The 18,545-nt window shown below is 37.1% G+C and overlaps 1 protein-coding gene across 1 annotated transcript; it reads right to left on the reverse strand.

The window, feature by feature from the left end:
* Positions 1-310: 310 nt before the first annotated feature.
* LOC140162377 (cytochrome P450 2U1-like) lies at positions 311-10,736 on the reverse strand. The gene is made up of 4 exons (XM_072185581.1): positions 10,310-10,736; positions 5,004-5,775; positions 4,141-4,338; positions 311-556 (listed from the first exon to the last, which is right to left on the reverse strand). Exons 2-4 carry the CDS (start codon positions 5,158-5,160, stop codon positions 366-368), a joined length of 546 nt encoding a protein of 181 aa, XP_072041682.1. The 5' UTR covers positions 5,161-5,775; positions 10,310-10,736; the 3' UTR covers positions 311-365.
* Positions 10,737-18,545: the final 7,809 nt, after the last annotated feature.

Consider the following 18,545-nt stretch of genomic DNA (forward strand, 5'->3'; position numbering starts at 1 on the left):
AGGGGGTGCAAGCCTGTATGGGCGGGGGCCCAAATCCACCAAACAAAAATTTTGCCGCCCCTTCCTCAAAAAGGTTGACCCAATTTTTTTTCGGTGGTTTGAAAAAGTGAAGAGCAAAAAAAAAAAAATGAATACAAGGGATAGCGACTTCATTTTTACAAATTTTTTTAAAATGTTCAAATTCTATCTGTACCTATCGTTGGTTGACCTATGGATTCTCTCTTTCTCTTTCTTTTCCCCTTTTTTCCATATCTCTCACACCTTATTATTTTGCCCTGCGCTAGGGGGGGGGGGCGGGGGCCCAAATAGGCATTGCCAGGGGGAGGCAATTGCCCCTCTGCCCCCCGGCAGCTACACCAATGCTTCTATTCACCTGTACCCTTGGGAATGGCACATATTTTGAAAGGTGCAGGAGTCAATACAGCACCACTTCTTCCTCTGAAATCATAACTTTGTACATCATCTGGTTTTTGGAATGAGAATCGGCCCAGTAGATGGGTTGTGAATATAAACAGCTCCATCTTGGATAATTTTTCTCCCAAGCAAACACGACGACCTGCAGAGAAGACATGCAAACAGAATAAATAATTAATATAAAGTATAGATGAAGATATATAAAGATGAAGATGCTAGTTTTGCTTCTGATGTAACCTGTAAACTATTGTCTGCTCAATTAGCTTAGCTATATCAACCGGAGATAACTACTTCCATCAATTCCAATTAAATACATGTATACTGATTGGTATTGATGCAGTATATAGGTATCTACTGCAGACAGCTACTTTATCAATACCATTATCAGCAGTAGATAGCTACATCATCAATACCTATATCAGCAGTAGATAGCTACTTTATCAACACTGATATCAGCAGTAGATATCTGCTTCATCAATTCTACTACTACTAATAATAATAACTTTATTTATACACGGTAAAAACATGTTCAATACAGTATTGTTCTTCCACATGTCCGTGTGGATATTAAAAATATTACTAACAAACACAGGTTAAGTTAAAATACAATACATTAGTGTACATAGACTAAAAACTAAAATTATATATAATAAATAAAATAGTAACCCTGCATTCTTCCTCATACAATCACACTCTCACTCCCACATGCACACCCCTACACACCCCTCTCAACACATGTCATCCATACATCTTTTCACAATAAAACGTTATATTCAAATTATTAAAACACATCAGCTACTTCATCAATCAGCTACTTCATCAATACCAATATATCAGCAGTAGATAGCTACTTCATAAACACCAATATCAGCAGTAGATAGCTACTTCATTGATACTAATATCAGTAGTAGATAGCTACTTTATCAATACCAATATCAGTAGTAGATAGGTACTTCACCAATACCATTATCAGCTGTAGATAGCTACTTCATCAATACCAATATCCGCAGTAGATAGCTACTTCATCAACACTGATATAGGCAGTAGATATCTACTTCATCGACACTGATATCAGCAGTAGATATCTATTTCATCCGTACCATTATCAGCAGTAGAAAGCTACTTCATCAATACATCCCACTTCCTGCCCCAATTGATAGTTCCCAGGAACCACTTATGTCTTCTATTGTCTTGCTAATTTCCTTTTCCTTTATGTCCATGTCACTATATATATGCATGTTTGTGTGTTGTCTTGTCACTTTGCCTTTGATAAAGATCCTGCTAGGATCGAAAGCTCAGACCCCTAAACTTTGAAATATCAGAAGTAAATAGCTACTTCATCAATGCAAATATCAAAAGTAGATGGCTACTTCATCAATACCAATATCAGCAGTAGATAGCTACTTTATCAACACCAATATCAGCAGTAGATGGCTATATACTGCATTAATACCAATATAAACAATAGATAGCTACCTTATCAATACCAATATCAGCAGCAGATATCTACTTCATGGACACTGATATCAGCAGTAGATATCTACTTCATCAATACCAATATCAGCAGTAGAAAGCTACTTCATCAATATCAGCAGTAAATAGCTACTTCATCAATGCCAATGTCAGAAGTAGATGGCTACGTCATCAATACCAATACCAGCAGTAGATAGCTACTTCATCAATATTGCTATCAGCAGTAGATATCAATACCAATATCAGCAGTAGATAGCTTCTCCATCAAAACCAAATATCAGCAGTAGATGTCTACTTCATCAATACCATTATCAGCAGCAGATAGATACTTCATCAATACCAATATCAGCAGTAGATAGTTACTTCATCAATACCCATATCAGCAGTAGATAGCTACTTCATTAACACTGATATCAGCAGTAGATATCTACTTCATCCGTACCAATATCAGCAGTAGAAAGCTACTTCATCAATATCAGCAGTAAATAGCTACTTCATCAATGCAAATATCAGAAGTAGATGGCTACTTAAGCAATACCAATACCAGCAGTAGATAGCTACATCATCAATATTGCTATCAGCAGTAGATATCAATACCAATATCAATAGTAGATAGCTACTTCATCAACACCAATATCAGCAGTAGATGTCTACTTCATCAATGCCATTATCAGCAGTAGATAGATACTTCATCAATACCAATATAAGCAGTAGATAATTATTTCATCAATAACAATATCAGCAGTAGATAGCTACTTCATTAACACTGATATCGGCAGTAGATATCTACTTCATCCGTACCAATATCAGCAGTAGAAAGCTACTTCATCAATATCAGCAGTAAATAGCTACTTCATCAATGCAAATATCAGAAGTAGATGGCTACTTAATACCAATACCAGCAGTAGATAGCTACTTCATCAATACCAATATCGGCAGTAGATAGCTACTTCATCAATATTGCTATCAGCAGTAGATATCAATACCAATATCAATAGTAGATAGCTACTTCATCAACACCAATATCAGCAGTAGATGTCTACTTCATCAATGCCATTATCAGCAGTAGATAGATACTTCATCAATACCAATATAAGCAGTAGATAGTTACTCTAAGACACCATACACTCTGAAATCTATGTTGACACTGATATCAGCAGTAGATAGCTACTTCATCAACACTGATATCAGCAGTAGAAAGCTACTTCATCAATAGCAGCAGTAAAAAGATACTTCATCAATGCCAATAAAAGAAGTATATAGCTATTTCATCATTGCCAATATCAGCAGCAGATAGCTACTTCACCAAAACTAATATCGGCAGTAGATAGCTACTTTATCAATACCAACATTAGCAGTAGATGGCCACTTCATCAATACCAATATTAGCAGTAGATAAATTGTTCAATACAATAGAGCAATTGAGATTTGGCAATTCCAATTATATCAATCTTTCAATACAAAATTTTCATTCAAATGCAAAATAAATGATGTAAAATCTTGTATAAATCATGTGAAAATTGGTGGTAATTCAGTGGTATTTCAAATGACAAAATCTAAATACAAAAACATATAGGCTACATCAGACGGTTATTAATCAACCAAAAACAGATTGAATTTCCATAATTAATAAACTTATAAACTCTTGATTTAAATCCCCGATTATAAAACATTCGATTGAAATCGCCATTTAAATCAACAAATCCTGGTCACTTCTGATTTAAAGGAAGTCTCCGGCAATCAGTAATCAGCTCCTGATCAATCAGTAATCAGCTCCTGATCAATCAGTAATCAGGTAACCGTTCAGTAATCAGCAACTGGTCAATCAGTAGTCAGTGATCAGCAATCAGTAATCAGCAATCAGTGATCAGTCTTTTATACCTGCCGCGACATTATGCCTAAATGTTAGAACAACAATATTATCAAGCACGAATCACGTGGTTTTATCATATTGACCATAAAAACGAATAAAAACAGCCGCCGTGTCTCAACACGCGATATTCAAAATTCCCGCGCCGAAATTGTCTAGGGCAATGACTTACTTGGACATCATTGCATCTGACAATTTCGGCACCCGTGAATTTTGAATATCGCGTGTTGAGACACGACTGTTTATATTCGTTTTTATGGTCAATATGAGCGTGTTTAAAATAAAACCACGGGTTTCGTGCTTGATAATAATTTTCCTAACAGATAAGGCATAATGTTGTGATTGCCGGAGACTTCCTATAACAGCTATGATTGTATGCCTACCTATTGAAAAGGGTATCCATTCCATGGGCACGTTGACAGCGCCCTCATCGTCAAGAAATCTTTCTGGTCGAAATTCATACGGGTCTTTCCAGACATCCGGGTCATGCATTATTCCCCACAGGTTGGATATGACGAGAGAACCTTTTGGAATACGGAAACCTTGAATGATTGCATCTTGGCAAGCGAAGTGTGGAACACCTAAATGAGGAGAATGTATCAGACAATAGGGCGTGTAAATAGGTTTAGAAAATATATTTAAAAAAAAACCTGAGGTGCATGAATGAGATGAGAGCCATTGAACAAATTTTATATGCATAAAAAAATTCCTAATATGGAGCCTTGCAGTAGATATGGTAGATGTAATTCCATGAGAACACACCATAACATAATAAGGCTTCATATGGAGCCTTGTGGAACACCAAGTACCATCTGCTAGCAAACGTGGTCATTACATAACATCGTAAGGCCTCGTATGGACCCTTGTGGGACACCAGCTACCGTCCGCTAGCAAATAAAGTCATAATATTATAAGGTCTTGCAACCTTGTGGGGGTACCGTTTGTTAATGATAGCAAATATAATCATAACATAATGAGGCCTCGCATGGAGCCTTATGGGACACCAGGTGGGTCTACCGTCCGCTAGCATATATGGTCATAACATAATAAGGCCTTGTATGGAGCCTTGTGGGACACCAGATACCGTCTGATAGCAAACATGGTCATAACATAACAAGGCCTCGCATGGAGCCTTGTGGGACACCAGGTACCGCTTATTAGCAAACACGGTCATAACATAAGGCTTCGTATAGAACCTTGCTGAACCCCAGCACAGTTACTTAATAATATTAATCGTAATACATACCGAGGATAGCAATGCTGTGAAGCCGTGAAACCTCCAAGATAACGGCATGCGTGTAAGGCATATTCTCCTGGTCAGCATATGACGGTAGCCTATCAGCGCCACACACATCCTCAATTTCATCCTGGATTCGTTTTTGTACCTCTGGTTTAGTGGCCATGTTAAGTAATGTCCAGCGTAGTGTCGACGCTGACGTCTCCGTTCCAGCTAAAAATAAACTTTCAATAAGCGCCGCAAGATGGCGCTCGTCCACAAAATCCGACGGTGAATCTTCGCCTTGATTCTTGTCGATATCTCTGAGATACAAATCTATGAGATCATTACATTCAGTATTCCCTTCTGCCTGAGCCCTGTCAAGTTTATGACTCAATAATCGAGGTGAAATAATTCAACAATTCCAAAAGTATTTCGTTATTTTTCTGAGCTGATTGGTAGAATAGATATTGTAGTATCGGAATAGCACTAATTAGACCACCTTGTCCAATCAGCCGTAAACGTGTATCTAAGATTGCCAGCAGGTGTTTAAATTCTTCATCGTCGTACTCAAAACGCCGACCAAAAATGACGGAACATATTACATTAGAAGAAGCACACATGAGATATTCCTGAGGGTCAAAAGGTCGTAGGTCAAAGTTGACGAACTCTTTAGCTAGTTGGCGAATTTCTGTTGCTATTTTCTCTTCAAAACTTTCCTTACCGACACCGAAGCTCCGAAAAACGGAAAGGGCGAAGCGTCGCTGATGATGCCATACGTCTCCAGATGCACCGAAAATACCTGTTAAAGCAAGCGTGGAATGGAGCCTCAAGATTTAGAAAAAAACTTATTGGAAAGAGTGTTGTTTTGTTATGACGTACCAAAAACAATTGCAAAAAAACAAACAATTTTTGTGATGATTAATTTTTACGATCTGCGCATGCTCATTATCCTCTTTAACGTTGCCAACTCAAGGAAATTCAATTTTTCGTCAGTGTTTGTTTTCAAGACGCAGATTGAATTTGCAATACGCACAGTAACGCTTATCATATTCTTTCAACACATTATATTCAACTGCAAGTCTTTCGAAAGTGTTGTACAAAAAGCAAAAATAACGGTATATATATTAGCGGATTGGAGAATATAATCACATCAAAAGAATCTACACAATCATAACACAACATGTGGTCTATTTGAAATACATTGAAAGACTCGAGCTTCACAAATACAGTGACCGACAATAGATTTAGACTGCTTTGAAAGAAAACTCATAGTATTATGAGTCATAATGTACGATCTTATAATATGAATTTGGTTAATTTTTTTCAAACCTGATTTTTTGGCATATTTGTAATGTTTACACATGTCACAACTTGCACATAAATGGAATCAGCCAAATTTGTTGTGCTTGTAGGTAAACAGAGCAAAGTTCGACAATCGACATAAAGTCATAATTCAAGAAATTATGACTTTATGTCCGCCCATAGAACTGCGTGTTAAACGGCCAAAATAACAAGCAGTGTTTCTTTCACGTTACCTCGTTATTTCAGCTCAAAATGGACAGAAACCATTCCCGATCATTATTACTAGTATTATTTGAGCATTTTGAGTATATAATGACAAATTTAAAATTTGAAGGAAATCGTACATTAAGCCTTTAAATCAATTGCTCACCGAGCGTACAAGTATAAGCTTATTTTGTAAGCTACTCTCAGCAGCCGGAGGGCAGTTTATAAACACGTGTGCTTTGATGCCTATGCAAATTAATTCTTTACCTGGCGTGGACGGTGTGTAACGTCACAAAATTGGTCAAGGTCAACAGGGATCAATGGATTTGATCTTTTTTGCTACGTTACCAAGGTAACGAACCATCCGAGATTCAAAAAAATATATTCTTGCAAGTGGACTAATCCGAGACCATTTTTATCAAAATCAGAGAATATCTAAATTTCTGTCCCCTATGGACGTGGAATCCAAATTTTGACACTTGACTTTTCCCTCTCATAACGCAAGAACTGTACCTCGGAGATAGGTCAAACTACATGACGAGAGAAATACATTGGTATGTTTTTATTAAAGGATTACTTCATGATCCTACATCCTCTTTTTATAACATTTTTCAGTAGATATCCACCAAAAAAATATTCCAGTTGATTCCTAATTTGCGTTTGCGAGTTATGCATGATTATAGGGATGCTGATAAATTTTGAAGTTAAATCTTTTTAGCTGAAAGTTCTTTCATTTGAAAGAGAATCAAATTACCTAAACAAGAAGTAGTCAATCATGTTTCTAGTGCATATACTTTTGAAGTTACGGACAAAAATAGTGTCACCAAATTGCCTAAAACTTTGTGTGTGAAGTTATGACAGCAGGCACATGTACAATGTACACTACTGTATGTGACCCCAGATGACCTCCTATTATATGCTTTACTGTAAGAAAGCTGTTTTGGATGGTCTTGATATACACACAAATTGCTTATGCGCTTTAACGAGTGTCGACTTGGTGGAACATAGATTGCACACTTAGGAATCCAGTATGCCAGTACCAACATAATTCATAGTGCAGTGTCGTCGTCCACGGCAAATTCACCGTGACCTTTCCAGCCATAAACCCGCTTATGGGTCATTCCATATGAAATCAAGGAGGCGCCCCACCTGACCCCCTCAGATTTGCTTTATATTTTAGTCATATATTGTACCTGTAAAAATATTAAAACCTGCAAATTTGAGGTCTGTAGCTCTTACGGATTTTCTGTGGCAGCCATTTAAAGTTTGAGTAGGGGGTCTAAATTTGGACCCAAAGTTGCCCTTTAAATAAATTTCATCTTTGGGAGTCTGTGCCTTCCTTATAAAAGAAAAGAGAGGTCTGAAACTTTGTATACACACTAACTGCATGCCCAATTTGTCAAAAATAAAAAATTAAAAAATCTGTAATTGCGCGTTGTGTCACGGGGTCATTAAATATGCAAGAAAAAATGTAATGTTTTGTAAACTGGCAAGTTTAGCCCCCTAAATTCACATTTTTGTCAGATTAATTATTTTTGTTATCACTGATGCTATATATAGGATAAATACAATGCATATCCAAAAATTGAGGTCACAACTCATTCACATTTGGAACAGCGCCCTCACGAAGATGAAATTTATTGCAAATTCAACATCCACCATCAAAACTTTTAAAACATCACTTTTATATAACTACTAGTCTTAAATTACAACTTTGTTAAGTCCCAGCAATTGTATAGGTTGACTTCATATAAAATGAGGGCGCTGTTCCAAATGTAAATGAGTTGTGACCTCAATTTTTTGGATATGCATTGTATTTATCCTATATATAGCATCAGTGATAGCAAAAAATAATTAATCTGACAAAAAATGTGAATTTAGGGGGGCTAAACTTGCCAGTTTACAAAACATTACATTTTTTCTTGCATATTTAATGACCCCGTGACACAACGCGCAATTACAGAATTTTTTTATTTTTTATTTTTTGACAAATTGGGCATGCAGTTAGTGTGTAGGCCCCCTATACAAAGTTTCAGACCTCTTTTTCTTTTTATAAGGAAGGCACAGACTCTCAAAGATGAAATTTATTTAAAGGGCAACTTTTGGGTCCAAATTTAGACCCCCCTACTCAAACTTTAAATGGCTGCCATAGAAAATCCGTAAGAGCTACTAACAGACCTCAAATTTGCAGGTTTTTAATATTTTTACAGGTACAATATATGACTAAAATATAAAGCAAATCTGAGGGGGTCAGGTGGGGCGCCTCCTTGATTTCATATGGAATGACCCTTATTGAAGATTAAACCAATGCAAATTTATTACCACCTGATAATATTGATCCAATGAGCGATCGAATTGTCCGCTACGGACGACTAATCCAGTCGATAATGACGCTATTGACATGTACGAGCGGAGCTCCACTGACCAAGTTTTGGGGTATTTTTCACTGGTTTGCAGCTGTTTGCTGTCATTTACTCATCAAGGCGGACCACCATTATTATAAGGACTATGCCAATTATTTAAAGATTGACATGTAGAGAATAAGCCATAATTAATTGATTTGTACCTATGACGGTTTTATGAAACCAATATTCCAAATACGACCAAAAAAATGGCTGCCCGGTGAAGCAAAATGTGCAGTGGAATAACACGGCGAGTTTGGATTGATGGTAGGATTTCTTTTTAATAAAAATGTATGTTCCCCCGTTATTAAAGCTTGTACCGGGTTGAAGATTCAGATATTTGGAAAAGAATAAGTAATTGAAACATAGAGCAAGTACTAAAATCATAGCTTTTATACTTTTTGATATATGCTAACTAGTTCATCACGTATAGCTACAACACAGCGCTACCAGTAGGGTTCAATTGCCTATTGTGAGTGCCCCTGTGTTGTGTGCATACATGTAGTTAACAATAACTGCATGATGACACATCGCTTAGGTTTTGGTTGTCAAAAAATAATTTTTAGCGATTTTTCCCATTGAGCCCCATAGTAAAGCCTTTTCTGGTACACCAGAACGTAATTCAAATTTCACGATATTTTTGCCAAACAAATTGATCTGCAAGAATTTTTTTACATAAACATCTCAACTTTTTTGGAGAAAAGTGGGGATGATGCTGTATGGATCGCGAAATGCCCTTTTAAAATTCGACTAACTTTGAAATTTCACCCCTGCATAAGCGGCCATTTTGGATTTATGCAAACTAAGCATTGTTCCACTACTGGAATTTTCGGGGACTTTTGATGTGTTAATAAGTATGATTTTCTGAAATGAATGGTGATTAAATGAATTCTGTTGCAATTAATAGAGGTTATCCGTGTTCTTAAAGTTGCATATCCTATCAGCGACTGCTATAGACCACTTAACATCACTGTTTATCAATAAAGGTGAGGGACTCGTCTATCGATATGCCTGAACGAGCCGCTACACTGTTCAATGGTTTTCTTGTATTATATGAAATGTGGCAGGCGATTTAAAATGCACGTGCCCTAAGCAAACTACGATGCGTACGCACACTGCAGGGGAAATTGCCATAATGCGCGCGCATACTGCCGGGCAATGAAATCACATGCCAAGTGGTCTATACCTTGTTTAGGACTTTCAAAAGAAGTAGGCCTACCTGAATGGGCAACCATGACTGCTTCAAAATAGCCCGCCAACGTCATGCAGGTAACTCCGAGGTCGTGCATTGAATTGGTTTGAATGAGGAATTCTACGGGAATCAGCACCTTCTGTCACGCATGAGTAAAGTGGATAACCACTATGGTGGGTGATTAAATATTTTGACTGGCCTAATTGTCAAGCTATTATTCTGCATGATCTTACCAGTAGCACCCGTTAATCTCTCCGCTGCAGACGGTGCTCGATCCGATAAAAACGGATTCTTAAATGCTTCTGACACAGATTTCAAATCATTAAGATAAACCAACCTCACATTGTTTCCAAAGCTCAAGCAGAATATCTTCCCGTAGGTTTTAGATAATCTCGTTACCATTTCATGTGAGCGTTCACCATGAAGAAAGCTTAGGAATACGGTAATGAGATTACCAATAAGTGGATAAGTCGGTGGACTTGGTGGCAATCCATTGCGTTTGGTGCTACGTTGTTTTATAATCACACATACGACAAGGAATGTGACGATCCAAATGAGCAATGTGGTACTATTATTTTGGATGATAGATAGAAGCCCGAATAAAAGAGTCGCCATGTACGCCATGATTACTATGACGACTGCTGTACATTTTCGCATGAATTCAAGCTCACCGACAGTGAACATGGTGAAAGCCCGGGGGACACTCACATATACCATTATTATGTCATGCTCAAACAGCCCCTCAAATTCCCAACCATAAACGCCGACCTTCATTGATGAAATGAACCCTTATCACTGACTTAAGAGCAAAATAGGAACCCTTTTCACTGACCAACTCAAAATATAGACCCTTATTTCACTGATACGAAAACAAAATACAGGAGGGCCCGTTTCATTGATAAAACAGGACCCTTTTCACTGACTTATTATAAAACAAGGCCACTTTTCATGGACATACCATAAATAGGACTCTTTTTCTCCGATTTTATTATTTTCAGCAATATTTCCAATAAAGTTGCTGTGTATGTAAAATATCAGTTGGAAAACTGTTTCCAACAAACATGCAATTCACTACCCTTATTGCTGGACTTGTAAGTGGCTAAAAAGGCTACAATTTTTTTGCAAAAAGCTTGAAATTGATAACGCGCGACGAGGGCCGCGCCAGTTGAAAACACTACCCTTTTCGGCGTTTTTCTGCTCGACGATGACTTCAAGTTTGATTTGAGTGCCCCCGGGCGTGAAAGCTTTTGACCTGGAACCACATGCGTCATTGAACATGTTGAATTAACATTAAATATGAACCCGCTAGGTGAACTTGATATTAAAGCAATAATGTACACTTTCCATATAGGCCTAATTTTAGTAATAACTATTAGGATATTGTTGGGGTTTAACATGGAGTTCTATGATATGAGAGAATATTTGTCTGAAGATGTCAAAAGTGCTTTGTTGACCTGACAAAAACACCCGGGGTGGGCACTCAACATTAGAAGTGACGGGTATGTGCCTACCGGAGTTGCGAAGTAGGGGCCTATCGGGTACAAAGCGTTATTTTAAAAAAGGGGGTCATTGGGTACAAACAAAATAAAAAAGGGGGTCATTGGGTAAAATATTTTGAAAAAAGGGGGTCATCGAGTATAAGATTTTAAAAAAAGGGTCATCGGGTAGAAAATTTTGAAAAAATGGAGCAAAATTTTGAAAATTTCGGCATAATTTTGAAAAAATGGAGCAAAAGATGACAGTTTCGGCATTTTTTTGTTGCATTTTGATGATGCTATTCTAGAAAAAAGGGGGTCATTGGGTAGCCGCAAATAAAAAAAGGGGGGGTCATCGGGTATGGCTTTTAAAAAAGGGGGGTCATCGGGTATAGTCGACTTCAAAAGAGGGGGCCTATTGACAGGCACATACCGTCACTTCCAAAGTTGAGTGCCCCCCCGGGCAAAAACAACAAATTCGTAGCCTACATTATGGCTTTAATATAGGCCCTACGCTATGTCAGCTATTCATGTGATACCAGGGAATCTCTATATTATCGGGAATTGCCTGTTACACATGATCGCACACAAGGTCGTAGGCAATTGGTCGGACCTCATCTGCCCAGAACATATTGACCCAGGTCAGCATACCGCCATATCCTTCCCGACATGCTTAGTAGCCAAGTCCGTAGAAGAGTGGATCCACACACTATGTACACAAATATACATTTGGCCACATTTTATTATACGATTAATACGAATTTATTAAACATGTTAACAAATATTCTCTAGCAAATCGGTTATAGATGGAACTGGTAGGCATATTATAAATTCGGGATATTAAATATCTTCCTGACCAGCCAGATCTGCGCATGGTCAAAGACGAGTATCAGACCGACGCAAACTGGCTTAGTCTCCACATCAGCCAGTTTGGTTCCGCCCCTCCACAGGGAGCCTAACCTGTGTAGGAGATTCGGTCGGACCTGGTCGGACCTCATCTCTCCCCATCAATTGTGTCCTATAATCCCCGACATTGCCCTTATGAAGTCACATCGCCCTGGTGATACCAAGGCTTGATCTTGACCTTTTTGCACTAGCCGTTCGGGCATGTAACTCCAAAAAGTAACCAGCCCCACATAAAATTTACAAGCCCAAATTTATTTCGGGAAATAAATGTTGCAATAAATGCAAACAGAAGACAATAGTCTATTAAGTTGAATGCATGTGTCAGTGTGAATTATAATGTGAACCGGGCCCTGCTTGTGACTTGTTTTTTTATTCAAAAGTAAACAATAAAATTATATGAAAATGTTCTTAAACAAATCTAAATAAAGGTGATGTTAACATACCTCAATCAATGACGTTTCGTGCTGTAACACAGCACTTTCTCAAATTGAATGACCAGCTTTGACCTATGACGTCGGCTGCTTCCTATTGGTAGCTGACGTAGATGGCGCTGTCAATAACTGATCATTTTTAATGGGCACTGATGCACAGCGACATCGCCGTGGTTAATAATTACTTGGTACAGCAGAGATACTAAAATAAAGGGGTCCTCTCGCTTTACATAGGCCTACTCACTAATCCCCTTTTTCCTTTACGGGCATCATTTCGGAATAAAGAACCTGTTTTAGATTTTGGAATGGAGTACCCTTTTTCATATTCGGAATAGAGAACATGGTCACTTATTTCGGAATAAAGATCCTTCTTTCGTTTTCGGAATAGAGAACCCATTTTTTCATATTCGGAATAGAGAACCTTTTCTGTTTTCGTAATAGAGAACCTTCGTAATAAAGAACCTTTTTAATTTTCGGAATAGTGAACCTTCGGAATAGCGAACCTTCGGAATAGCGAATCTTCGGAATAGCGAAGTTCGCCCAAAATAAATACCTGGGATCGATACACGTGAATGTGCTATGCACGATTTTGATATCAGACGAAAATCTTTGGATACCGGGGTAGAAAATGATGAATATCTCCAGTAAATGACTAAAGAAACCAGATGTAGTTCCTTGCACTTGAATATACGTGTTGAACAGATATGATAGTCGATAGCTATAGCGTCTTGAGAAAGAAGCGTGCGTCTTGAACTCAAAATCTGACCAAAATTCTGATTTTATATTGCGTTGGTCCTGTATGGACTACAACGCGCAGGCTATATAGCTGCCCTCACTACTCCCGTGGAGGCAGTATAAATGTCGATGACCATTGACCTCGATGTCGTATACAAGCTTACTCACACTCAGAGAAAAGTCTAAAATCACATGTTTCTCATTTACTTGTGTCATACGATCACAATTACTGTGACAAGTTTGACATGAGTTGTAATATCAACATGGCTGGATAACAATATGCACACTATTGTTCTCATTTCGGAAACAAAGGCCACGCTCAGTATTGTTTACTGTGCGTTTGCTTTCCAACTGAATTTATAATACCTATTTCATCACAGCACATTGCAAATCGCACAGGTAAGCCAGAAACATATGTTTATGGATTTAACCAGGGCTATGAGACACATCCCTGATTTAACATAGTTGAGCTGTTTTCAATTAGGTTTATTTTGGTTTAATGGGGTTTAAATCCTGCAAAGGTCGTGGTGAATTCTGCTGTAGACATGACTGCATAATTAAATGTTATCGTGTTCTATAAGCTGCATATCCTATCAACGACTGCTATACATTGTGTACAGTACAGCAACTTCGTGACCGCTTTTGTTCGACAGAAAATTTATACGGGTTGGTGAACACGAGTTACGTAACGCAATGTTGAAATTTTAGCCGGCAAACACGTTTTATCAAAATAGCTCCAGAAATGGAAGACGCGGGTTGTATATTGCTCCATTTATGTACCCTAACCACAGATAACATATCAAACATTGTGTAAAGCAACAAATAACTTGTAAAAGTTGAATTAAATGGACAATAAAGAAGCTTAAACATGTCCAAAGTAGCTCGGAAAATGAGAAAAATAGCATGTCACGAACACAAAAATGTTCATATCATCAAGCAAGAAAAAGCGCCGGAATCAAAAATGGGTGTCATGTTATAGAATAACTAAAGTGAGCTTGCCTGAAAATTTTTATTAATTTTGGTTGGGGTATATTTTTAGTCGTATATTGAACACGTTGAAATGTTTATCTTTGTGCGTGACTACTGTCACGCAATATATTGTAAGGCCGATCGATGTTTTTCCTGCAAAGAAGCTTGCATTGTCAATTGTCCATTGTTGGGTATTTACCTTGAAAATAATACTTCCAACGTTTAAACAATTTTAAAGTCAGCATAAAGGTTTGTGTTACATTATTTGGACGGTGTTAAGGGATCTAAAATGAGCGTTTATTGCGTTTCGATAGTATTTTTTATGGCACATGAGAGCACCTCAGACCTATAGAATGGTATTCTGAATACGAAGCATGTCTTTCTGATATCAAATAATTTTCATTTTTTGAAAATCACAATATAATACAAATTTTATGACAAATTATAAAAATTTGATATTTTTCGAATTTTTGATATATAACAGTCCTCAAAGTAAATTATATAAATCTAATGATATATTCTTAAATTGTATGTAGCAGGGAGGAAAAGCCGACGGTCAATTGAAAATTTTGACCTTTCATATTGAAGATATGGATTTTTTCCCAAAAAGACCTAATTTTTTTGGTGTTTTGGGAAAAAATCCATATCTTCAATACGAAAGGTCAAAATTTTCAATTGATCGTTTACATTTTATCGTGTACAATTACATACACTTTAAGTATAAATCATCAGATTTATAAAGTTTACTTCAAGTACTGTTAAATATCAAAATATCAATTTTAATGATTTGCCATAAAATGTGTATTAAATTGCGAATTTCAAAATTCAAAATTATTTGATATCAGAAGGACATTCTTCGTATTCAGAATGCAATTCGATATGTCTGATGTGCTCTAATGTCCCAAAATAAATACTGTCCAAACGTTCATACCCCAGCCCTTAATTCATTCCAGAAATAGAATTCACGAGTGAGCCATGAGTGGGAATAACATTGCTATTATTACCGTCTATCAAATCACTGGTATGGCTTGGTGGTAAATACCGGGGGTAAATTAAAAATTTGGAAGTTCGATCTTGGTTCGAACCCCGCTAGCACCTCTCTTTGAATTTTGATTTTATTTTAACTCATTTTTTTAAATCCTAGTTTTCATATTTTTATTAAATTTGAAGTTTTGTTATTCCAAAAATGATAACAATATTTATAATATTAATAAATAACTGTCAGGAAGGTTTTCACGTTACATTTGAAGCAGGAGTAGCGAGATAAAATGAAAGAAAGCACCTAATATCTTGACCGCTTAACTGTGGTGTTCTATGGGGGATTAAATAAGACATCAAAGTTAGTTGCTCTATCTGGAAAACGAACTTGGCTGATTCCAATTAGGTGTAATCCGAGGTGTAAGTTAGACATTGTGTAAAAATGACAAATATGCCAAAATATTAGGTTTGAAATTCGTGCTTCTCGTGATTTAATATGTATGCATAAAAGCTCATAAAATATGTTGTCGATAGGGGAGGGGTCTAGTCCAATTAAAAAATCGTGAAAATCTGTGTTGATGTTCCTTTATTTGATAATCCTACTCCGAGTATATAATCTTGAACTTAAAAATTACTTAAGTTTGACATGCTTTATTTGGAATTATTTCATATTGAAAGCTACTGAACTTAAATGCAATTTTTAAAAAAGATATCAAATCGAATGTAGGATTAGGCCCAAATATGAAATACTTAGCAACAAGAAATAAATCATGAAAAAGGCGGGCCTTCAAGCTGACATTCATTAGGCCTATATTATTAAAGACAAAAGGGAGAGAAAAAGAAAGAAAAACGAACTGAAAAATTCTAAGCATATAACATGATGGGAATCGAACTCTCAACCTTCCGCACTGAAGACCTTCGCTCTGTCCACTAAGCCATCGCATCTTGTTCTTGCAACGGGTATTATTGTGCTATCTTATTTCTCGTTCAACATGTCACGGTATCTCACTCAACAATAGTCTTTTTAAAACTGCTTGTACTTCAGTTAAAGGAGATGATACTACCTTCTTTGACGACTACAATATTTTGTTACACAATAGAGTATTTTGCATTAATAAAATATATAAAAATAGACGTTTTTAATTGCTATATTGATCAATATAACATGCATAATAGACAGCGCCGGCTGGGATCCATTTCGTGAAGCAACGTGCGCGTACGACACGAGGACTCAAAGAACACAACTTTTCAACCTACGACTAGGTTGTTCCACCGCTCATTTTCGCTGAAAATTTAATACAAGCTCTGGTTAATTAATGTTTATCATAACAGAAAAGCATTAGACCGGCGCGGCGTTTCCTCCAAGCTGTAGATATAACCATTTTAGTGATCGTGACATGCATTTTCTCTCATTTTTTAGGCTACTTCGCGCTCCAAAAGCATTCATTTTTTCCACAATAATTCAACTTTTACACGTTATTCTTTGCCTTATACTCATGTTTCATATCTTATCTATGGGCTCAATATGGAAATGAAGGGAGGAACGACTCGTGTATTCCATTTTGTTGATGTTTTCTGAAAAACCGTATTTGCCACCTGATTTTCAACATTACGTTACGTAACATACAGCAGAGGTCACGCCGGTAAAAATTACCGGAAGTGAGCTAAGTTGCTGTCGTACTGTTTAGGACTTTCAAAAGAAGTGCCTGCATGTGCAACCATGACTGTTTCAAAATAGCCCGCCAAAGTCATGCAGGTAACTCCGAGGTCATGCATTGAATTGGGTTGAATGAGGAATACTACGGGTTATTCCTCATTCGGACTGCGAAATGAAATGTTATCGTTATAAAGATGTCGAACATCATCATACTGGCGGGCTCTTTTGTTCAAAGGAAAAGTTAAAAATGCAGCACACTGATGCGTTATATGCACAAGATAAATTTGTATTTAAACTCTACAGAAAAAAAAGTATTGCTTGAATGGGCTACTAGGCCTAATCACGCAAATGTTTTATATTGCAATTCTGGTAGTATTAAAAAACTAATTTATTTTTATACATTTTTACAACATTTGGTTGCTAAAACGATCCGCTTCTTTTTGGTTTTTAATTTAAAATTATATTGTTCACCTTTCGCATGGCATACTTCATTGTTCATAGCATTAAAATAAATGCGGGTCTAACAAATATCGCAATTGAATAGGATAGTTGTTGAATCTTTACAAGCATGACAAGACAGCCAGCATTCAAATTAGGGCTTCTAGGCCGTTGTCTGAGACAGATCGCGTCAGTGGCTTAGCGTGGATCGTCATATTGGGGAGTGGGCACCGACCATGATTGGGGGGAGGCACCCCGGTACCCCAGGTCAACATAAAAAGTGGTAACCATGTGTGTTCTTCCTTTTTCAAAACCCCCTTTTCACTGATTTTTCATTGATTTTACCCCCCTTTTTTGCCAAATCACTGACAAAATCAGGGTAAAAAATACCCCTTTTCAAGGTTTTCAATGAGAAGATTTCCAGACACCCCTTTTCAATGACTCCAAATATTTTAATATATTAAGTACAAAATGTGCAAGTATGAACATTAGGCCTACTTTGTGTCTGTTGTACTCCCAGATGATCCTGTGTTATTAACTGGGGTAATTACAATGCCTGTATACTGATTTTAATTGAAAATGAACCAAAGAGGAACAATCCCTCGAAGTTTTGTGTACAGAGGTTCCTTTAAAGTATTGTGGTACCCAAGTTTTGACACAAGACCTCAGGCTGCACAACACTATGGGTTGGATACTCAGATCAGATATATCTTAAACACATACAGAAACAGATAGTAGAAATTCAAATGTACAATTTTGTGGTATCAGTCCAGGTTCCCATCCAGGTTATCCCAGTTCAGACACCTCTGGGAGATCATCGTGCATGTACAGCTTCTACATTATCTAGGAACATCATGCATGTTCATATTATGTACATAAA

Source organism: Amphiura filiformis, chromosome 10 (genome assembly GCF_039555335.1).
Source record: "Amphiura filiformis chromosome 10, Afil_fr2py, whole genome shotgun sequence".
In the NCBI taxonomy this organism is placed as follows: Eukaryota; Metazoa; Echinodermata; class Ophiuroidea; order Amphilepidida; family Amphiuridae; genus Amphiura; species Amphiura filiformis.